The sequence below is a fragment of the Falco punctatus genome, assembly GCF_963210335.1.
Source record: "Falco punctatus genome assembly, chromosome: Z".
Lineage (NCBI taxonomy): Eukaryota > Metazoa > Chordata > Aves > Falconiformes > Falconidae > Falco > Falco punctatus.
Window position 1 is genome coordinate 20,015,195 of NC_137586.1, and position 24,423 is coordinate 20,039,617.

General features: G+C 40.7%; 2 protein-coding genes across 4 annotated transcripts in view; one reads left to right on the forward strand and one right to left on the reverse strand.

The window, feature by feature from the left end:
* The window catches only part of IL31RA (interleukin 31 receptor A), a 238,220-nt gene that overhangs the window by 120,552 nt on the left and 93,245 nt on the right, over positions 1–24,423 (forward strand). The window lies entirely within an intron of this gene.
* ANKRD55 (ankyrin repeat domain 55) overlaps positions 1–24,423 on the reverse strand; it is a 69,142-nt gene that overhangs the window by 23,438 nt on the left and 21,281 nt on the right. For 2 of the 3 annotated variants that reach the window (XM_080372947.1, XM_080372949.1), the window contains exons 7-10: positions 14,428–14,612; positions 12,570–12,737; positions 10,224–10,885; positions 4,661–4,762 (exon numbers count right to left, since the gene is read on the reverse strand). In XM_080372947.1, coding sequence (XP_080229073.1) covers positions 4,661–4,762; positions 10,224–10,885; positions 12,570–12,737; positions 14,428–14,612 — 1,117 coding nt within the window. The remainder of the gene's footprint in view (positions 1–4,660; positions 4,763–10,223; positions 10,886–12,569; positions 12,738–14,427; positions 14,613–24,423) is intronic. The other variant, XM_080372948.1, reaches the window with a different exon arrangement.

Below are 24,423 nucleotides of genomic sequence, written 5' to 3' on the forward strand. Positions count from 1 at the left end.
GTGAGGGACCTCTCTGGCCCTGGAAATATCTGGAGGGTGGGAGTTTATAAACCATGGTTTAAAGTCACTCAAGTACTCTTTTCCTAGGCTACTGTTCCGTTCCTATTATCCTCTTTCTAATCTGTATTTTTAAATATTTTTGCTTAGAGATTAAAGCATCTCTTCCTTTTTTTCATTGCCCTTCCTTTTTTTGGGAAATTCTTCTTCTTTCTGTTAACCTCTGAGTAGTTTCAGTTCTCTTTCTAATTTATGCTTATTTTATTGTTCTAGCACCCTGGTTGCCTTCCCCCCCTGCTGCCCCGCACTGGCTTTGTGGCATGTTTTCAACACACATTTTGTGTAACAAAATTATTACACACAAATCTTTATATTCAAACTGTCGAGGATGACATTTGCCTGGATAAAGGCTGTGTCCAGATCAGCAGTATTTTTAGGGCTGGATGGAGGATGAGTGAAATCTTTGCTCTGAATCAGTTGCTTGGAAAGCTCTACGGTCAAATTTGTATTAACAGAGGAAATGTGATCTGTTTAGCAAACAACTTCATTTTTCTGTTCTTAGCTTGAAGCAAGAACAGAAAAATCCAAGCAGTAAAGGCACCTGGATAAATGTGCTGTGTTAGTTTATTAAACCATGATTATTAACTGTGATAATTGTATCTTATTTGTAAAACACAGGTTTTGGAATTAGACTAGAACGAAAACCCTGGCTGTTTGTCTCAATTACTGCAAGAACATCAGTGATGATGAAATTATTTTTTACGATTTTGCTTACAACTATGTTTATAAGACACTGAGAACATTAGTAGAAAGCTTAAAAACGGAAGACTTGGAGCTGGGGTTTTGAAAGCACTTTTCTGTCCTCTGAGAGCAGGGGAGACCACCTCAGTATTGCACATATCTCTGCTTTTCTTCTTCCTCTCTTCTTCCACTTAGCAGCAGTGCTGGATTCTGTATTCCCCCTACCTAACCTGATGCTCCCTATAAAGCTACCTCAGCTGTTTCGTTTTTAGTGATATTGTTATAGCTGCAGAATTGCTTCTGAAACTGAGATCATAAGAGGCAATTAATCTTAAATTTAGCTCTGAAATGTGAATGCTTTAGGACCTGGCTGACCTGCAGGATGACATATAGTAAGCTGCAAATCCTCATCCAAAATACACTGGGGGATTTGCACTTAGTGGAGCACAAGAATGTGAGGGCAGGACACTGCTGGGAGTAGGGCTAGTGTTTGGATGTGAAGAACATTTCCCAGCCACTGGCTGAATCCTGCCTGGACACTCACTAAGTCTTGAAATTCTGCTGGGGCTGTGGGAGCAGGGTGAGACTTTCCCTGCTCTTTGGGACCTTGCTTGTTACTGCTTTGGGAATGAGGAGCTGGCTGAAAGTGCAGAGGAAAAAAAGGCTGCTGCTTTCTCCAGCCTGTTCTTTTAGCTCCTATGTTATAGAAGCTACCCAACCCAGCTGCTGTTAGAATGAGTGACACCCATCCTCATGTGAAATCTAGTCTATGTGCTGTGCTTAAGAGAGAGAGACAGGACATCTCTTCACCTGTGTAACATTCAGAAAATGACAAAGTTTTTGGAAACCTGATGATTTTGTTCTAATCCTCTTCCCCCTAATTTTTGCTAGCAAAAGGACACAAAAATCGGTGTCATGGTATTTTTTGCGCTGTCTGCAGAAAAGTCATTCCTTATCCTGGCTTTCATCTCACATATCCAACCTTTCTCTGCCAGGCAGTCATTAGGGTGTTGTCATCCATCTCTTTACATCTTGTAAGTCACCATGTTATATCATGTCTTGCCCCCTGTGAAAAGCTGCTGGAGTCCTACAAGCATATGCAATCAAGAGTGAAACAGAGTGTGAAAAATCCTATGTCTATGAGAATTCCAGTCACCACTGCTCTGGGAAAGAGGTGTAGAACCAAACTCTCCTCTGTATTGATGTGCATTGCTTTTACTAGGCCAACTTTTTGGTAACTCATTGGAGTAAACAGGTTGTGATCCATAGCACAGTCCAGCTGGAGGTGGGCCAGTCAGTAGCGTAATACCCCAGGAACTGGTAGAGGGCTAGTACTATTTAATGTCTTCATTAGTGACTTGGATGATGGGGCACAGTGCACCTTCTGCAAGTCTGCAAATTACATGAAACTGGGGCAGATGACTGATAGAGCAGATGGGTGTGTTGCCATTCAGAGAGACCTTGACAGGCTGGAGAAATGGACAGACGAGGCTCTCACAAAGGGAAATGTAAAGTCCTGCACCTGGGGAGGAATAACTGCTTGCACCAATACATGCTGAGGATCAAACAGCTGAAAAGGAGCTTCTCAGAAAGGGACCTGGGACCCACCGACAGGCAGCAAGCTGAGCATGAGCCAGCAATGTGCCCATATAGCAAAGAGAGCCAACATCACCTGGGGCTGCATTAGGAAGAGCATTGCCAGTAGATTGTGGGAGGTGATCCTTCCCCTCTACTCACTACTGGTGAGACACATATGGAATACTGTGTCCAGTTCTGGGGCCTCTAGTACAAGAGAGACATGGTCATACTGGATAGGATTTAAGGGATTGGAGTGTCCAAACTTAAAGGGGAGGGTAAAAGAGCTGGGACTGTTCAGCCTTGAGAAGGCAACTCAGGGGATCTTGTTAATATGTATTGGGGGGAGTAATGAAGGAGTCAGATTTTTCTCCGTGGTGTCCTATGAAGGAAAAAAAGAGTCAATGGGCACAAATAGGATGAGGAAAAAGCCTGAGGTACTTAATGCTTTCTTTGCCTCAGTCTTTAATACTAAGACCAGTTACCTTCAGGGTATGTAGCTCCCTGAGCTGGGAGACAGGGATAAGGAGCAGCATGAAGTCCCCACAGTCCAGAAGGAAAGAGTCAGTGACCTGCTGCTCCACTTGGACACACACAAATCTATGGAGCTGGATGGGGTCCATCCAAGGGTACTGAGGGAGCTGGCAGAAGAGCTCACCAAGCCACTTTCCATCATTTATCAGCAGTTCTGGCCAACCAGGAGACTAGAGGTCAGCCAGTGTGACGCCCACCTACAAGAAGGGCAGGAAGGAGGATCTGGGGAACTACAGGCCTGTCAGCCTGACCTCGGTGCTGGGGAAGGTCATGGAGCAGATCATCCTGAGTGCCATCACGTGGCATGTGTGGGACAGCCAGGGGATCAGGCCCAGCCAGCATGGGTTTGTGAAAGGCAGGTCCTGCTGGACCAACCTGACCTCCTTCTATGACAAGGTGACCCCCCTAGGGGATGAGAGAAAAGCTGTGGATGTTGTGTACCTGGACCTTCCTAAAGCCTTTGACACCATCTCCCACAGCATTCTCCCGGAGAAACGCTGCTCATGGCCCGGATGGGTGTGCTCTGTGCTGGGTGAAAAGCTGGCTGGACGGCTGAGCCCAAAGAGTGGTGGTGAGTGGAGTTAAAACTGATTGGTGACTGGTCACAAGTGGTGTTCCCCAGGGCCCAGTATGGGGCCAGTTGTTTCATATCTTTATCGATGATGTGGATGAAGGGATTGAGTGCGTCCTCAGTAACTTTGCAGACAACACCAAGACGGGGGGAGTGTTGATCTACTGTAGGGCAGGAGGATCTGCAGAGGGATCTGGGCAGGCAGGACTGACTGGCTGAGACCAGCTGGGTCACAACAACCCCTTGCAATGTTACAGGCCTGGGGAAAAGTGGCTGGAAAGCTGCTTGGTGGTAAAGAACCTGGGGATGCTGGCTGGTGGCTAGCTGAATGTGAGCCAGCAGTGTGCCCAGGTGGCCAAGAAGGCCAACAGCATCCTGGCTTGTATCCAAAATAGCATGGACAGCAGGACTAAGGAATTGATTGTCCCACTGTACTCACAGGGGTGAGGCCACACCTCGAATACTGTGTTCAGTTTTGAGCCCCTCACTACAAGAGGGACGTTGAGGTGCTGAAGTGTGTCCAAAGAAGGGCAACAAAGCTGGTGAAGGGCCTAGAGAACAAGTCCCGTGAGGAGCAGCTGAGAGTACTGGAGCTGTTTAGCCTGGAGAAAATTAGTTTCAGAGGAGACCTCATCACTCTCTATAGCTACCCGACAGGATGTTGTAGACAGGTGGAGGTAGTCTCTTCCCCCAGATAACAAGTGATAGGACAAGAGAGAATGGCCTCAAGTTGCACCAGGGGAGGTTTAGATTGGGTATTAGGAAAAAATTATTCACCAAAAGGGTGGTCAAGTATTGGTACAGGCTGCTCAGGAAGTGGTTGAGTTATCTATCTGGAGGTATTTAAAAGACGTGTAGATGTAGCACCTGGGGACATGGTTTAGTGGTGGACTTGGTAGTGTTAGGTTAATGGTTGGACTTCCATCTCAAAGGTCTTTTCCAACTTAAATGATTCTATGGTTCTATGAAAGGGTTGTTAGACACTGGAACAGTTGCCCAGAGAAGTTGTATAGTCCCCATCCTTAGAGACATTTAAAAACTAATTGGATATGATCCTGAGGAATCTTCTGTAGGTGACCCCTCTATGGGCAGGGGGATTATACTAGACAATCTCCAAAGATGCATTCCAACATCAGCCTTTCTATGATGCTGTGAAAAAGGAACATGAAACCTCCCTCAAGCCCTCAGATGCAGTGGTGGTGGCACAGTTTGATCCTGTAACTGAGACTTGCCTGTACTTACTTTTGTGAACACAGTGGTTGGGTATGGGAGCTAGGCTGTTCCGTACAGGAGTAAGGTTTTTTGTTTTGGGTTGGTCTATGGGCATCTGTTGAAAATTTTTACCTGTGAAAGACAAAGATAATCTGTTACCATAAGAAAATAATTGTAAATAATACAGTGCACTGTAGATCTCTGGCTTCTAGAAAAAAAGGAAAACTTAGCAATTCTCAGAAATAAGTAATAACAACAGACCGACTGAAAAAAGCTATTGCTTTGTTCTCTTCATGTTCACTAGGAAGAGTGATTGATTTAATATAGCTTTCACATGTACCCTTATCACTTCCTCTCATATAATATAGTAACTGGTCTTAAAACAGGCACAGTCCAGTAACCAGGTCCATGTAAGAATATTTGGACACTAAATTTATAGAAAGATTCAACCAGATGGATTTGATTTCAGAATCAAAGCTTTAGTTTACAAGCTTTTCTAATAGGGTCTCAGCCCTTCTAAGTACTAGAACGCAAACGGAGTTCAACTGCTGGCTGGAAAATGAGACTGGCAGAAGTCTATCAGGCAGAAAAGACGAGCTTTGAGAGTGTTTTGCTGCAGAGAAAACATAACAGAACTGATATAAACTGATACTGATTCTTACTAAACTCTGTTCATGGCAATTTCGTTATTACCAAGAAGAATAGATACCGGAAAATGGCAGATTAATTGACTAACTGTGGCATTCCACTGGCTAAGATTAAAGTTAACTTCGGTCTAGTACTATTATAAAAGATGGTATGTTCGAAGATGTAATGCAATTCACTACATAAATGACACACCAGAAATTATTAAAAAAGTAGAAACTCAAGCACAAAATCAACATTTTACTCAGATACTTTGCCTGAGTTGATCTTATTCTGTGATGTTTGAGTCCCTCAGATTTTCCTTTTTTGTTATTTGCAGCTCTGAGATGAGCCTTGTAAGGAGTCTTGAGTGGTCTTGCCAAACTGCAGCTCATCCACTGTGGCATTGCAACATAGGTCATTGCAGAGCAGGCACAGGCTCTGTTGGCCTGCAGAGACGAGGGGACACTCAGGCTGGATGTAGCAGGACATCTTAAGCAATAGGAAGAAATGGAATAGTATAAATTGCCTTTGTGGCTTTGTACTTGAAAACACCAATGTTTTGCTGGGCTGTGCAAGATAAAGCTATAGGAAAACAGTTGTACGAAGTTTCCTAGAGGTGCACTGAAGCAGTTGTCAAGACTGCTGTGACTATGTTACTGACTAAACGGATTCTGTGTGAAAGGAGCCGAAGAGGTGTTTATCAGACAAACCCTCATGTTATAGTGCACCCTTCAGCTCAGTGTGGAGCAAGATTCTGGTCCAAAGACCACGGCAGTTGGTAGACAATGGACAAATTTACTGGATCCTGTGGGTAAAGCTGATGTGTATTGGGCTAAAGCAAGAAGAACATCTTATGCGTGAGCTGTGTCTAATAGAAATGGACTTTGGTTTCCTTTTCCCATATTTTACTCTTCATTTAGTCTTGAACACTTCTCCAGTGTGATCAAAGAGTGAGTGCAAAAGGTTGTGCATTTCTTCATAGATATTGCATCCACTGTGCAGAAAAAAAATAAAATATATTTCAAAATAGCAGAGAATCAAGCTTGCTGCTCCCATTAGTGCAATTTGAGTTACATTGGTTTCACTGATGCTTATACTGAGAACTAATGGCTTATTATGTATGTACCATTATGGCTATGATGATGGGAGATATATTTTTCTATGTTTATTTTGTAAAGGGGAGTATCTGGTAGCAAAAACAACAGTACAAACATTTGTAAGACTGATTTGTCTAAAAGTTCTGGCATTGAGTGGAAGTATTTATTCTTCTGCTCTTCCTTTTTACCCGCACCATATAATATCAAAGAAGAAAAGTTTTTCTTTCTTAAAGATACTAACTTTGTCATCCTCAAGAGCATTTTTATGGTGGCATTTATTTTTGAAAAGTGGAAAGAAGGCATTTTCATTATTGTAAAATGCAAGACTGTTCTGCATTTGTTTACTGACATTTTTTACAAGTTGTTCTTTGATTTTCCTTTGCATTTATGTAGGTGAACCACCACATTGTGGTGTGTTTTGTGGAAAGGTTGTAAATGTTATGATGAATGTCTGATGTAAATCAGTCCTTCAGTTTCAGAAAGAAACAGCCACACTGATCAGCTTTGCTCTGCTTTTTCCTGGCCAAGAAGTGCTTCATATTGGACTATACCATACTGCTAATGCCAACATAAGCTTAATAATATTTTCTACATTACTTGTTTAAGAAAATAGAAGGTACTGGGTTGCTGTAATAAAATCTTTAATAAAATACCACCTTAGACTTGGAACGTTAGTAATCTAGAAGATGAGTGGGTCATAGGAGGAGGTTCCAGCTGATTAGAGGTTGCTAAGATCTGCCTTATCTTTGAGACAGGCTTCCTTTTACCCAAACACTTGGATTTTCTCTGTTTACATAATTTTCCCTGTGGAAAGTAGATGGCAGTACATTTTGCAAAAAGGGATGATTGCAAAGCTCATAAATACAAAATGCTTCAGATTGTGGATGCCAGCTCAGCACTGTGGCTGGCAAGCACTCTTACAATATTGACAGTAGTTTTTGGTATAGTTCTTTCTTCTCCCCAGTGGAGGGCAAGACAAAGTACTTATTGTGTGAGAAACCAGTGGCATGATAGTAAAGTAAGTCTCACTGCTACCCACAGCAACCTCTCCACTTTGTGTAGGTGCTAAGGCTCAGCTAGTAAATTGACTCATCTTTCATTTCCAGAAGCACAGAAAACAGAACAAAAAACCTCCAAGAAAATCCCCACTTATATGCCAGCTGCCTTAGTAGCAGTAGGCACAAAAATTAGCTCTGACTTTAATAAAAGGCATGGTCATGCAAGACAATCAACACTATGTGTCAGCTGAGAAAATAATTTTTAAATTGAGCTCCACTGGATTATTGATACCTATAATCCTGCCCTGGGTATTCGGTGATTAGGAAATTATATGTAGCCTGCACAGTCATGACTTGAGGAATGAAGTATTAACACTTCAGTGCTCTTCAAAGACCAGATGTTGTTTCCCTCAGCTAGGCCTCCTGCAGAAAAAAAACCCTGAAATGTCTTTCTTCAGAGACAGCTGCCTGCACGGCACTGCTGGCTGGGCTGGAGCCAGGCTTACTTTGCTTCTGATCCCTTTAAGTCCTGCAGGCACAGTGCACTGGAGACGTGGAAACCCTGGAGTCCAAGTGTAAACACCGTTCTAATTCACAGCAAGTCAGGTGGCTTTAATTACAGGGACAGACAGATTTAAACCACACATATAGGCATGAAGAGGGATGTGAAGAAATGTGAGACAGTATCTGGGTTGTGCAGTGTATTCCTGTCAGACACTCTCTGCCTCCTTACAAGCTTTTAATTCACATACTTCAGTGGAATTCCTTTTTGCTAGCTGCAGGAATCTTTTTATTGTTGGAGAGACTTGTTAAAGGGAGCTGGTACACAGAGAACTGGACTTAAAGCAGACTCAGGCTTTTTTTTCTTTGAGGGAGATAATAAATGGTCAGAGATAAACTTACTTAGTCTTCCTTTGGACATGTAAAGACAGCTCCCACTGTAACAATTGAATTTCCCATAATTGATGTGATTTTGCTCTCATTCTGCTTTGTAGACTGCTGGTGCTATAGTGAGCTCTTGTGCAGATCATGGAGCACTGAATAGATGCACAGGGTCCATCCTGATTCACCTAGTTGCAGCTTTTTGTCATAGAATGTTCATAGAAAACCACCTGTCCTTCTGTCCAGAGCAAACAAGGATTTAACGGTACAGTATTCTACAGTCTTAAGAAAAATCTGTAATCACATTTTAAATAACACGGTAGTTACTTCTACATCAAATGTATTAATAGTCTAGCTAATTCCCCTAAGAAATGTTTCTCCATAGTTGTTCTCAGGTTTGGTTTATCCAGTTTGAGTTCATTTCTCCTACTACGGTACAGCAACATGAATGATCTCAAATATCTCAGCCTCACTACCCTATTATATTTAGGTTGTAAAGAAGCCCTGCAAGTTTCCTTCTCTTCCACATGTGAGCACAATCTTGCAGAGTTCGTTATAGAAAGTGTTGTGCAGGAGCAATCTTTGCTGGCTGTGTGGAGTTTGGGGTTTGTATGGTCGAGTGAATAGCTGAAGAGTGCATAGTAAATAAGTAGTGACATCTATAGACGAGTCTATCAAGCTTTCAGAAACATGGCGTGATGTTCAGGAAGCAGAACTTTTTGAATAGCTCCTTTTTTACCCTGAAAAACTGTTTCCAGCTTTTATTTGCACAATGTAGGAAGACCTGTCATTCTGAAATTGCCATCTTTACCTTTACCATTAGAGATGTGAACAAAGATTTGCTATTTTATAGATCCCTTTGCTTAGAAGTCAGTACAGCTTGCGCTATCATGCAAGCTCAGACAATGACCTGACCTAACAGAGTTCTTCTCAGGCAGGGTTTCTGTTCACTTCTCTTTCCACAGAAGGATAACAACTCATGTTTGTTGGGGTGAGGTTAGATTAACTTACTGTGTAATGTTTACTCCATGTAATGGTGTCCTGGTAAGTTTGGGGATTGCTTTTGCTTGCTTCATTTTCAGTTGGATATTGCAGTGGTTGAAAGGCATGCTAGATGTGTTTAATTTTGGCATGGGACTAATCCCAAAGGAGATGAACTTGGAGACACTGATATAGTGAAGTAAACTCCAGCATGCAGATTAGCCAGCCAGATTCATTTAAACATGGATGTGAGTCAGAGTACTAGATCCCATATCCTGCCAAACCCTGGTTTCAAGTTTACTTCAGAATTCTGATGCTCTGCTTCATTATTTTTGCACTGTAGTTTCCAAACCGCAGCATAAAAGCATTTACTCCATCTCTGTAAATTTAGCAACCTGTATTTAGCTGTGGAGAAACCATAAGAACAGCACATTAGACCAAAGAGCTGGCACTCAGGGGGAGAAAAGTGGGAAGGGGTCACAATACAGCCTGGAATCAGAGTATGTCTGTAAGGAGAAAGTGGCACCTTGTAGAGCTGTCCAGCATGGCACACATGGATTTACCTGGTTGGATCTGGAAGCAGCTCTCAGCACAGTTAGAGGTTTGAGTGCGGTGCTGTCCCCTTGCACATCTAGTTCCAGGACTAAATGCAGACAGAAGGCAGTAGGCATGGCAGCGGGTGTTAATGTGCAATTCATAAAACTTACATAATCTGGATGCACTTACCTCAATCAGATACCTTACATGCTTCCTAACTACCTGCATTTTTGCTTGCTCATCAGAGCTATCTCAGTCTTTCATTTCCCACACCTAAGCACCTTGCTTCAGCTGTCAGCTGATGCCCAGTCCATATGCTAGTTGTGATTGCTACTACATACAGGGAGAAGAAATTGAAAAAGATATTAAAGAAATAGTAATGTCATGGGTCAGATTTACTACTTTTTCTGACTCAGCTTGCCACATCAGTAAAGATTACAGGAGTTGGAAGATAGAGAAGAAAGAAATTACCTGATTGAGAACTGGGAAGTGAGGGAAGGCGGGGAGGGCACAAAAGCACATGGTGAGATCTGTCAGAGTTGAAGCCATTTATCAGTTTGTCTGAAGGAGTCCTAGTACAGACTTTGTAGGAGAGTAAGTGATTAGAGTCTGTGTTCCAGGGATCATCCAACAACGCCTGGCAGCTGCTTCTGTGGTCCAGCAAGTTGTGTTCACTCCTACTCTTTTGAGACTTGTGTGCAAAATGGTGGGTGCTGGTGCTGGAGGAGAAGCTTGACATTGTGCTCTGCGAAGCAGTTAGGAAGGCATTGCCTGCAGTAATTGGAGGGAGGCTCTGGGTTCTGATGGGCAGAAGTTGACGCTCTGGTTGCTCCTTTTCTGGTATGAAGTACTTTGTGTCTTTGCTCTTTCTTTTAAAGTCACTGGTGGTTACATGCTCATCTGGAACGTCTTTGCAGTTTGTGTCCATAACGCAATCAAAAGTGGTGATAATGTCATCTACTTCTGAGGTCTCTTCTCTAGCATATCGGTCACTGCTCCTCTCCTTTTGATTGGTTTTCTGATCATCTTTCTTCTTTTTGCAAGAGAAGATATGGTTCAGCATACTGAACCTTCCTTCCTTCTTTAGGAGTCTGTTGTTCTGGGAGGGAAACTGATGAACTGGCTCAGATCTACTGGAAGTAGAAATCAAAATATGATGGCATTATTGCCAAATAACCAAAAAAACACTGCCTGTGTTAGCCCATGAAATGGGGTATATACTGTTCAGATACATTTGCAGGGGTGATTCAAGGAGGCAGAAAATTAGGACTCCAAATTTGTAATTAACAAAGACTGAAAGTGATACCGTGTTACTTCAGTCTTTCTTATGGGGTTCATTGCCTTACACTCATCTTAATGTAAGCTCAGTGCAGCTATCAGGAAAAAAAAAAAAAGCAACTTTTTCTGGCTTCAGTGTCTACCAGCTGCAGAATCATTATTCTTATTGGCGGGGCAAGAGCCAATAATAACAAGAAGAACATGTGAGATCTTTACAACCAAGTGGTCTTTGTATTATGTCTTATTTGGAAAATGGTCAACAGCATTTCCAACAGCACAGTCATTGCTAATGGTGTAACAAAGACATTAGTTCATCATTCCTTCCATCCCTTTCCCTTTCCCTTTCCCTTTCCCTTTCCCTTTCCCTTTCCCTTTCCCTTTCCCTTTCCCTTTCCCTTTCCCTTTCCCTTTCCCTTTCCCTTTCCCTTTTCCCTTTCCCTTTCCCTTTCCCTTTCCCTTTCCACTTACCCCTTAACCCTGCCCCCTCCCTCCCCCTCCCCCTCCCCCTCCCCCTCCCCCTCCCCCTCCCCCTCTCCCTCTCCCTCTCCCTCTCCCTCTCCCTCTCCCTCTCCCTCTCCCTCTCCCTCTCCCTCTCCCTCTCCCTCTCCCTCCCCTTTCCCCTTTCCCTTTTGCCTTGCCTGTACTTAAGAGGCCTGGCACAGTTTCAGATTTAGCAAGATATCTACCTGCAGTGGTGTTGCTGTTGTGGATTTTAGATGAGATTTTGACTAATCAGTATTTCAGACCTACTCTGACAGACAGAGTGCAGGAGGAGGAGAAGTAACATTACCCATGTCTCACAATTTGTAACACAGGAAATAATACTAGCTGCTGACTGGAAAGGAGGGGAAGGCACAAAGAAATGTTTTTGTAAATGCATGCATATTTACCAAAGTTAAAGAACTGAAATGAATTAAATGACAGTTGCTGAAACATGAGAAAGATAAGCAGAGAGAAAGATCATAAGCAATGGTAAAAGAATTACACTTTTTAACAGAACAAGACCTCAGAATGAGAAGAGGCAGTCAAGGTAGAGAGCTAAAGAAGTCTGGGCCAACACTCCCAAACACTTACCCTGAGGATGAAAGCTTGACATTATTTTATTATCTATGTGGCAAAGCTGCTTTTGTGTTCAGTCTGTCCCTCTGTCTGATTACATGAACATGCAGCTAGTGCATAGAGATTTCAAAAAAAGTGGAAGGCATAGAAATTGTTCTGTAAGATAAATTTCCTGCACAAAGGTGACTGAGCAAAAGCTATCATCTTGGAAAAAGCTATCATCTGAACATCTTGGTTCAGAGCCTAGTCAGAGTCTGACTGGCAGACTAGCACTGTGATCGCAGTGATGAGTTTTGAGTAGATGTCTAATTCTAACATTGCTATTTTGGTGGAAAACTTGAACATTCGTATTGCATATGAATCAAGGAGATATCACCCAGGGCTCAAACCCTTCAGTTGCATACAAAAAGCAATACATTTATTTTCTAGTCAGTGGCAACAATGTGAACAATGTGAGCAAGATGTGAACTTTTGCTTTACCTGCTCTCCTGAGACAGCAGCTTGATGCATGCTGTGTGCCCACAGTACATTGCATATGTCAGAGGAGTGTTTTCATTGATGTCTCGAGGGCTGCTCTCTATCCCCAGCTCTAGCAGTGTCTGCACACAGTCAGCTTTCCCTGCTGCTGCAGCCCAGTGCAAAGGTGTCCTGTAGAAAAGGAGGAGTGTCATTAAAAGAGATGAACAAATTTACTATCAAAACTATTAATGACATAATAAGGTGTGTTCCTATGCTACTCATGCAGAATTATGACATCCATTTTAAGGAATTCTCCAGCAACTCATCCCACATGAGGTAGCTGCCAGTGGTGGTAATATTGGCATTGACTGGCATCTATCCATGTGCATCTATTTAGCTGTAGAGAAAGTAGATGTGAGGCTGCAAAATGCCTATACATGCTATATAATAGCATTTCTACTGCTGCCGAGTTGCAGAATGGGAGGACTGCCAAAGTTTGCAGAGCAGAATTTGAAAAAAATCTTTGTAGTGTCCTCTGCATAGGTGCAGCCTCTTCTCATCTTTACACCAAACACAATTACTTGGCTCAGGGCTTTCCATTAATAGAAGAAGCCTCTTCCAGATGAATGAGAATGACATCTACCAGACTGTTATTGCCCCTATGTCAGTTTCTGTGTTCTTTGATGGACACAGACAGGAGCAGATATAATTGTCTTGAATCTGTGTAGAAGACTCAGACGGGTTTTCTGCTTGGCAGAAGATTTGCGTCTTGTGTTTGGGAACTTTTGTCCCGTTTCCAAATTGTAATATTTTGTTCTTGTGAAAAATCTGAAGGCACAGAAAATACCGTAAGAAAACTGTGCAAGAATAAAAAAATAAAATTTACTTTTCTCTGCTTGTTTCTTTGCAGTCCCAATGATTTCAGATAGGTGCAGTCAGAAACACAATAGAATGGAAATCAACTGTGTGTTTATAGTGAACAGCTTTTTTCCTCTCTTGGAGTATAATACATTCTATGGAAGTATCTGAGAATGTGTAATAGGAGGCCGCTTCTTAATGAGCTTTTAAGTATAGTTTAACTCCTCCCTTCGCCCTTCTTTCCACAGAAGCACAGCCTTCTCAGCTGCATTTTCCTGATGTTTAGAAACTTCTCCAGAACCCTATTCATTTTATTTCTGTTCCATTTTATTGCACTTTTCATGAAGAATGCTATTATTTTAAGTACCTGAGGGCCTAAGCTAAGAAAACCTTGGCTTTTGCTTCACTAAGCGGGGTAATCAATGTGAACAGTCAGTTGGTTCTGTTCACATTAAATAAATTTATGAGCACAGTTCCAAGGGAGGTAGGTATGGGGTGAAAAAGAGGAAAAAAAAGTTGATTCCTTTGCACTTATGTTGTAGGGATTTAATCCTGGAAGGAATCAAATGCCTTGTCAGAATGGAAGGTGGAAGTTCCCTGGTCCTATAGGAATACTGTGTTCGCATCTTAAATGCAACAAGGGAGCGTTGCCATTTCTTAAACACAAATAGCAGGATCCCACCTTGAAGTTGTAGTATCCTGTTCTATTGTTTTGAAAAGGATGTTCACTTTTGATTGAAAGAAGTGGTGACAAAGTTCTTTCATGCATACTCTTTTATCATTTCCTATCAGAAACACAAAGTTAAATAACATTCCTAATAGTCAGGCATTATAGTAGATACGATACATATGAGCTAGACTACTTTGCAGTGTTTCTGAGCAAGCATGGTTCTCTGTAAGTGCAGGTCATTGACTATGCCATGGCCAGTGAAACAGGAAACATGATTATAGAAGAAACAGAGGTAGTCTCAGGTTAATAGAAAGGAAGCGGCAATTTCAGTTTCAGAGTTTTCATGGTTACCTGTCGTCCACATCAAGGGCTTGCAGGTTGCACTCTGGGACTTTAGCCAGCTCACTGATAATATCACTGTAGCCTGCAGCAGCAGCAATGTGCATACATGTTTTGCCATTCTCATCATCATAGTTTATTATTGATGGTCCCTGGTAGTGGTCCAAAATGATGGAACACAGAATCTTGTTGCCACTCTGGAAGTTCAGAGAAGACAAGCTTTTTACAATGGAGCTCACACCAGACTGTATTTTCTCTGCTAGAGAAGGCTAAATACAACAATGGTATTTTATTTTGTGTATAGCAGACTCCCCAGGTATGAAAGCCAGAAGCTTCCAATCTCCTGCTGGGAACTGGGTTTGCTTTATGAATTTCCTAGAACACTATGGACACTGGAAAAATAATAAATAACGTATGACTGCAAATATCTCCAAAAGTTACAGAGTGTAAATTACTCAACAGCTTTCTCAGAAATAACTTTGGGTTTTTTTCTGTTTTGTTAAGCCAGAATCCAGAAAGATACAAACCTATATTTTCTCATAGAAATTTAAGGTTGGAAAGGATCTCAAAAGACCACTTCTGTAAGCTTGTCCAAGTACACCTAGAAAAGCCATGTCAAATATTTGCTTGAGTGGTTCTTGAAAACTTTCTTAGCTAGTTTGCTCCAGTGCTTCAGTGTCTTAATAGAAAGTTGACATTGTTCTCTAACCTGCAAATGAAACTGAACATTTTTACCCTAACTTGGTGGAGAGAAAAATAATTCATGATTTCTTTATAACAACATAGAAACACAAGGCTGAAAATGTGTTTCTAGATCATTAATTTCAATGCCTGCAATCACTTGCAGCTATGTTACATCATCACTTGCAGCTATGTTACATCAGCCCTTTTAAAGTAAATTTACTGGTCCTTTAAAAGCAATTTTTTTGTGTGCCCCTATTACTCTGAAAAGAAGGTAGCTCAAGAATTTGTTTGTTTTAATCATCAGTATCTCTAATTTCTATTCATACTCATGCCTGATTTATGTCCCTCTGTTTCTGTGCCAGCATTATTATTTAGATTAAATGCTTCTTTCCTCTAACTAGTATTTATTCTTCAGATGTATTTGTAGACAACCATCATGTCCCTTCTGAGCTGTTCCCTTGCTGCTCTAGTCAACCAAGGTCTTTTAAGTCTTCCTTCTAAAATATGCTTTCTATTTCTCTCATCAACTTACTAACCCTTCTCCTTTTGCATTTTAAGTGTGTATCCATGGAGAGGGATGATTAAAATTGTACCTAGTCATACACAGACATTTTTGCCAGGTCTTTGTACAGTGACTCTTCCCTGTTTGTGTTAGAAACTCTTCTGGTGTGTCATGGAACAGCATTTGCCTTATTCACAGCTGTGTCCCATTAGAAGCTCCTAGTCATTTTGGAATAACCTTTTACACCTTAGTACTTCTTTTACATAGTTATTTCCAAACATAGAATTTCTAGTTTCTGGCAGGACCTTCTGCTATTAGCACCCAAGTGCATGACTTAAACTTTTTATCCTATTCAATTTTGTCCCATTTGTATTACTCTAGACTTGAAGATGATCTAGCTTTCCCTGTATGATATCCCTATTCTTTTCTGTTAATGTCTTCCAGTTTTTTGTAATTGGTAGATTTCATAAAAAAGCCCCTGTATTTTGTGTCAAGCTCTCATCAAAATACTAAGCAAGATTGATTTCAGGCCTTGTCCATGAATGTAATTTCCTACCACCCTCTATTCAACATTTAATTATTGCTCTTCACTTCTTGATTTTGAGATACAACTTCTTCTGCTCCTCCATACTTCTGCCTAGTTTGTAAGATGTCTACTTATTCTAAATATATCTTTTAAAGATGGATAGTCATCTGTTATATCTCAAGCCTCTTCTCACACTTTTTGTCTCTGCTCTTGAGATAGAGATTCCTGCTACATTTTGCACCATTGACAGGATACATTCCAGGTCCCTGGAACCTGCTGATCCCAGAGCTTCTCAGTCCAGCTAGGAATTCCCTTAATTTACTAAAATGTGTCACTCTGAAATTAGGAATTTTGTTTGGTATGTACTTTGTTTACTCACCTGTTTAATTTAGAATCTACTTATGATCATGCCATCCAAGCTCATTTTCTATGACCAGGCATTTGATAATGTCCTCATTAACCATGTTACTAATTGTAACTAAATGTAAACTAAATTGTTAATAATTTATAGTTGTCTGAATGACAACTATATGAAATGAGAAAAGAATGTTGATCTTCAGGAATACTGAGGTACTATGAATAATTGTTTTTATTCTCCAGTCCCTATGCCAAATGCCAATGTTCTCCACACTAGCATAATTCTCAGTTACATTTTTGGTCACTAGTGTCAGAGAGATCTCTAGTCACATTCAGGGCTAACTGAATCTAGAAGTCTATTATATACTTCTAGTACTACTACCATGAACATCTATTATCATCCTTCTCCAAGTTAGTTTTGATTAAAAAAAAAAATAATATGCAGTATCTTACTATTTCTGTATTCATGTTCTATAGTGTCATGACTGTTCCTCTAATTTTCTACTGTCTTGCTAAGTCCAAATTTCACATCCTGCACTTACAGTTTCCATCCCTCAGGGTTCTTACACAGCTCTTAGAATTTGCATAAGAAATTTCCCAGTGTTCTTACTGGCACTTCATACATTTACAGACTGTTCTCTCTCCCACCAGTCTTCCATTTTTTAGACTAAACAAACCATTTCAGCCTCTCTTCAAGAGTCAAGTTGTTCAACCCATTTATCATACTTGGTGCATGCTTTTGGTCTGTCTCCAGTTTGTCTACATCTTTCTTCAACCATGACACCCCAAATGACTTCATTATCCAGCTGAGACTTCTCTCCTGATATTGAAAACCACATTTCTACTTCCTATAGCCCACATGTATCACACTTCTGTTAGTATGTCCCAGAATGATGTTTGTTTGGTTTGTATCAACACCATAATTTAAACTACTACTCACTTTGTAATCCACTAGTCTACTACTCTTCATTTCATGTAAACAGCTCTAATATTTCACAGTTCTGTAGACAGTACTATTTGACTAATTTCAATTAATTCCTATAATTTATCAAAATAATTTTGAATTTCATCCTGACCCATGAAGTCCTTCATGTCCCTCAATTTGGTTCTAGCTGTGGGTTATAAATGTGTTTTGTATTTTGTCACCCCATTATGAAACAAATAAAAACATCATGATAAATCCCTGGTTGGACTCTCTGTGAGATGTCCACCTCCAAAGATTATTTGAACTATACTGAATGTGGCCAATAAGAGAATATATATGATGTATGATGTATGCCCCTGAATTGATTTTGATTGCATTACTCCTTACTCTTCTCCACTGGGACATCCTGTCTTTGGACTGAATTCTGGGTCCATTATAGCAGGTTGCGCTTATACAAATTGTGCTATTGATGTAATTAAATGTGATTAAAATTGCATGTACTGCTCAAACCAGAAACAGACAAAGATTTGGACTTCTTATGATCACTCTATTCACCATCTGCTTAACAAGCTTTCTGTTCTGTGTGATGAACATTATCTTGTTGGCACTTCTGTATTTCTGTGGTTTACTACATGGTATTAAACTGATTAATTCACATTCAAACGTACTGTATCCAATAGCTTCTTACCTGAGGAAACAATAATTGCTTTGAAGATGGCAATGAAGTTTCTGTGCTGTTTTAACAATTCAATCAAATTGCTAATTACTTTTTCCAAATAATCAAAAGATATTTCCTAATATTTTGAACCTAATGCTGAAAGAGATCTCTGGCCAACTGCTTTATGGCTTTCCAGATCTCTCTTCTTAGGAATGCCTTCTTATCTTTACATTCATCTTGGCTTTTCAAAGTTGCATACAAACTTCTAAAACACACTGCCCTTATTTCAGACTGATAGCTCTGAGCTGAGGTCACCGAAAATGTAGTCTTCCTGTGGTAAATTTACCATGAACCACAGTACTATTGTTAGACTAGGATGTGCAGTGGTATATTTACCATAGGAAAATTACATGGTTTTGTAACCTTACTGTATGTATTGCTACATTTTGTCTTCCCATTTTGCATTCACATTTTTTTCAGCAACTTTCTGGGATTATTAGTTATTTTTGCTATGTGTTTCTGTATAATTCTGCAGGGCTTCCCTCAGTTTTCTTTACACTTCTGTCCCATCTCACACCTTTATCTGCTTCCATCCATTATTCATTTTCCTCAGTGAACTTTTCTTTCTTAATCACTCATCTAAATTAAACTTACTTAATGAAGAAGAAATGTCCTGAAGCCTCAATCCAGGAGCCCCTGCAAGGTAAACTCTCCTTGTGCTTTATGCAATTTTTTGTCTGAATTTGTGTCATCTCCAGACAGCAGCAACCAACAAATTCACTAACAGGGTCATTAGCTCTCACTTTCACTCGATTACAGCTCCGTTTTCTTCATGTTGGTTAATAAAAAGCCCAACTTTTTATAGTTTACATCTCTCAGTGCTTTCAAAATAAGAAAATAGCTCTTCAGGAAGTATCCACTGAATTGAGTACCATGAGTAGAATCCTGCAAGTTGGGGACATTTTTCTGGTTTTCACACTTTTTTCACCTACCTCAGCTCAGTTTATCCTCATTGTTACAACAGCCATTGTTCTTATACTTCAGCCCTTTGTATGTCCAACTGATATGCAGAATGATAATTTTACTTAGGAGGTTTATTGCCACTTATGTAATATTCTACCATAACATTGCATTTTAGTCTGCCAGGTCTTCGTTGTACATAGTAGAGTGTTTTCCTTGTTCACTGCACTGTATAGAGGGTTACTTTTTTTCCCCTGATCAGAATACTCTAGGGAACTAGATATTTCAATGCCAAAGAGAAGAATCATGTGAAGGGGGTATGCTAATCTGGCTTGTGGCTACCAGTAACGTAGAGGTGGGAGGGGGAGAGGGACAAGCCACTAACTATTTTCAGGATACCCTAGTATTTTTCTTCCAAGTGAATGCCTCTAGAGATTATGTGGTCATCTTGTATTAGTTCTCTTATATTTTCTGTCTCTTTGTATTAGTATGCAGTTTAAAGCCTTGCTATATCTATAGCTAGCTTTGCTGGATGGAAATTCCACACTAGCAGCTCTTGGTGTTGCTTCTTATCATTAGCCTTGCACTTTAGGGATGTCTGTGTTTTCTCTTCTACATCCCCTTCTCTTTCAATTCCACACCTGTGAATCCAAAGCTTTGACTTCATCTTTGATGTCCTTCCGCTCTGACCCTGAATGACTTGACATTTTAACCATTATTTCACTCCTTTCTGCAGCAACAAGCAAATACTATTCCCATTGCACTACTCTGGGAGGTAACTTACCTTTATAAAGAAGCACTACAAATTACTGTAGGTTAAATAAAGTTTGCACCAATACTTATGTCTTCCTCCTGGAAAACATCTTTGTGCATCATTGGGTGCTGTTTGAAGTTTTATGTTACAGAATGCTGACTTGTCTCCCAACCCTTTCGTCTTTCCTCTTATCCTTCACAGACAGACACACATAGCATGTTTTAATATGAAATTGGCTGTAATACCAACAGGGCCATTGAAAAAAACAAAAAAAGCAAACGATCTTTTTCTCCTTTGCTGAAATATAGAAACATGAGCCATTTCAAGTATTTGTTGAGCAACCCATAGCTCAGCTCCAGTTGAGGTAATTACATTTCTAATAACAATGTGATGTTATTAATTATTAATTAATTATTAAAACCATCTTTCCTTTCAAAGCATAGTTATTAAGTAATAATTAATTAATTATTAATAAACATATTTCCTTTCAAAGTCACCTTTTTTCCCTTTTTTATTCTGAAATTCATTATTTAATGAAAGCAAAAGCCATTCCACAGACTTTTCACACATGGGTCTGTTGGTTGAGGCTTGAAAAATCTTGGTCTTTCACTCAAGGCTTTGCTGGCAGAAGCCCTGCCTTCAGTTACAGCTATACTGGCAAAATCAGTTCCTCCAGTACAATTCTTTCCCTTATGGGATTAATTTCACTGAAGAGCAATCTTCCTCATGTTCATGCTCAGAGCACAAGGGCAGTCTATTATGTCTTTACCTTTACTGTAACACGAGTTCAGAATTTCATCCTAGAATCAGAGCAAGACAAACATAATGTTGCATTAACAGTGAGGATATGTCTGGTTGGAAATAAGGCTGTGTCAAAACAATGCATCCCTGTCTTGTAGGTGCAGTGTCTACATGGAGAACGCCAAGCTCAAGAGCAGAGACATAATGTGGCTCCTTCTAGTTTGCAGCAAACATAGTGCAGACAGGAATGTCCGTGAAGTTGGCAGCTTGGGTTGCTGGAGGGTTTTGCACGCATGGGACCTTTCTCCCAGTGTTAAGGACTTCCAGTATCCTCCCTCTGAACCCCAGGCTAAGGAAAGCTGAGGAATGGAAGCATGTCCATTCTGCCTCCACTGCTGCCATGCTGTGACTGCCAGATAGCTGTGTTGGCAGTGGAGAACCAGTGCAAAAATTCAGAGCACCCTGTGGTTTCTCTGCCCTCAGGGGACAGAGACAACTGGGCCCTGCGCTAAGGAAAGGAACAATCTGTAATACCATCTTCAGCTGTCCTCCTGCCAGGGAAACTTTGCCAGAAGTGGCCTGGATGCAACCCAGGCACTTCACAGGGTGTGTTTCTGATGGCAAACCAATATAAATTAACAACAACTCTACTGACGCCGCTGTAGTTACATTGGTGAGACTCAGCCAGCTCAGAGAGAAGCTCGTTTGTCTTCTTCTAACCCTAGTGCTTCAGCCTCAGACACCTACTGAGACAGTGTCTCTTGCAGACTCAAGAGTGACCCAGCTTGGCTTGACTTTGTGGTACTCTGGGAAAGAGAATGTGTTGTTGTTGTACAGGATACTTTGTCCTGTGGTCCTCAAAGCACTGTTGCCTCTGGTACATCTAGGGGACATAGTGTTTTAAAAATATTTATCCCCTCAGCAGCTTTAGTGGCTGTTGGAAAAAGCTACTAAATGACAAAGGCAGTCATGGAGGCATAGCTTTATGGCTATCATATGTCCATGTCTCTTTTACCCTGTCTTTGCTCAAACAAAAAACTGCATGAAGTACCGGCCAAGTCTTTCTGAGAATTTATTTTCACTTGGAGTCTTCTATAATAAGTGTGCGTGATTTACTGTGTAAATGACTATGCTTATGACTAAAATTACTTGGCAGCTTTCGCCTGCTAGTATGTTGTTGTGAGGACCCATTTCTCTAGACGAGCTGTTTACATGCTTTGAAAAAGAGGTCATCAGTAGAATAAGGATTTATTCCTTACTACTAGCAGAGAAATGGAAACATTTTTCTTCCAGTGCCTTTTTGTGAGGCATGGGACATTTATAGATATGCAAAAAGTGTGGTGCATGTACATTACTCATATTCTGGCATCCACTTGCGGAATTATGCATAGACTGTGTGCCGGGAAGAGGTCTGGCAATTATCCTGTACTTACCTACAGATTTTGCCTGAGACAAATTCCTACTAAGCTCAGTGGGAGTTCTGCAATTGATTTCCTTGGAAATTTGATTGGCATGCATAATTTTACATTGTCAGTGGCATGTTCATACTTGAAGGACTTAGTGTTTAACAGTCAGTTATTTCAGGTAAAGGCGTTATTTCAGGTGAAGGAAAACTAGCAGTTTTTCTGATGATCTGGTTGTACTGGTGAGTTTGTATATCAGTACTGCTGTACCATGTACAAGTCACAAAAGGGGCTTTGGCTTATGAACTGGCATAGATGAAAGTGTAGAAATAGGTTACAGTTATATAAAAAACTAAGTAGCACTAGGGAACATCCCTGAGCATCGGAAGTTGGTTGTCTGTACCACAAAATTTTTCAGATCATCCTTGACATTGTTTTGGCTTGGGTCAATTAACACTTTGCCCACCAGTTCCTGGACATAGTTCAGGAGCTAGCGTGGGCCACAGACCATTCCCAGTAAGTGGTCTTCATATGACCATCCTGTTTTAGAGCATAAAGGGAGTTTAGCAGTAGGGACACAGGCTGTCCTGTGATAGTTGGCTAGTGCCAGAGCCAAGACTCAAGCACGTTTAGTTTACTATTGCAGACTTCGTCACAAATGTTTAGTGTACTTTTTGGAAAAAGCTTCTGATGGTATCGGAGCAAGTTTATTTCCTACTCAAAACTATTTGCAAACCCTTTTCCTCCTTGTTTTGCAACTTGACAGCTCACTCTGTAGAGCCCTGCTGCTATGCAGAGGGTCCAGCCTCCATGAGCAACAGCTGTACCTCTGCTGGAATGACAATATTTACACAAGAAACAGATTTCTTAAGGCTATGCTCAAAATATGCAGATGAAATCTGTTTTTCATTTGTTTGCCTGACAGGCAAAATTGTCTTTAAAGTTTAGTAACATGAAAAAAAGAAATCACTACTTTTTAGCTGTCTCTAGAAAACTGCATAGAACAAGGAAAAATGAGGTACAATTTCGCCGTGAAACAAGTCTGCCTGAAACCAACCAGACTGCAAACAATGCTAGCAAATGCACCTTTTCTGGCCTAATGCAACAACAAACATGTCTGCCATGGAGAAACACCAAGTTTTCAGAAGCCTTTGGAAGTCTCTCTGAGTTCTTCCACCACAGGCAGCCCACAGTAAAAAAAAGATGGTGCTAGGCAGAGAGAAGGAGTGCAGTGATCTCTCAGGAGAAACCCTGGCCCTGAGCCACTGCTGCCTTCCCTGGCTCCTTCCTTTGCCCTGGGTGGGTGGCCACTCTGTCCTTGAGATGCCCTGCAGCAACAGAGAGATTTCGTTCCTAGAGATCCTGAAACTTAAGCATGCTCTCACCTTCCAAGTAATTACAGAGAGGCTGCTGTGCTTGCTTAGCCAAACATAAATGGATAATTGCCTATGCTTTTCTTTTACAACGTGTTTAAGATATTAAGATACAGGTATTTCACTCTGCTTGCAGGAAATTGGGGAATGAAATAATTGCATTGTTGCTATGGAGCAAATATGCAGGCTTGTAATTTTTTAAAGCTTTGCACTCCAAATCAACCCATAAAAAACCCATAAGCGCAGATCCATGTGGCAAAATATTATTTTTAATGGTTTCTTTTTAGTTGCCTTCTTTTTATCCCTAGAGGTCTGCATTTCTTCACTTTAGAAGAAATCTTTGTTTGATTAATTTTTTATTCTTTAAATGAAAGCTGGTATTTTACATAACCATATGACTTTGGGAGCCAGAGTTTTAAGAAAGATACAAAGAAACTTCTGGTAAAAATCATGACAACTGGTAAGGCAATGCAGGAGGACTCCAAATCTTCCCAGGCTATTCCCAAGGTACTAATACTACTATGATATGATAGTATGTAAGTATGATAGTGTATACTGTACAGTACATACTATATTTTACTAGGATTTTAACGATACCATTATCTAGAAGTATTAGAATGACTTTATACTTTGTTCCAGTATCAGGTAACAGTTTTTTGTTACAAAGATGTGTTTCCTTTTCTTTACAGCAATTACTGCTGGCTGCAATGAAAGAAGAGAAATACCTCCTGAGGCACTTTTAATATAGTCCTGTCTGCACCAGCTCTTAAAAATACTGCATGTGTAAAAAATGTGGCATGAGATATTCTCACTTCAAACCAGAATGATCTGTGGTTTTGACACCAATGTAACACATTTGCACTGAAGGCATGAACTCAAGTGGCAGCAGGTTTGAGCTTTACAGTCGATCAGACCTTGGTGCAGGCGAGGTCTGTTGAGTTACATAGCTGGGACTCCACAGCCACCATTTGTGTGATGGGAGATCAAGTGCCAAAGTTGCACTCAGAAACAGCAAGCATGGAACAATCATTCCATATGAAACATGCCTGAGAATTTGGTTTCAAATGGTGGGCAATGGTTTGTAAGTGGTCCTGCTCTGTTTCAGCGCAGTGTGCACAAACTCTT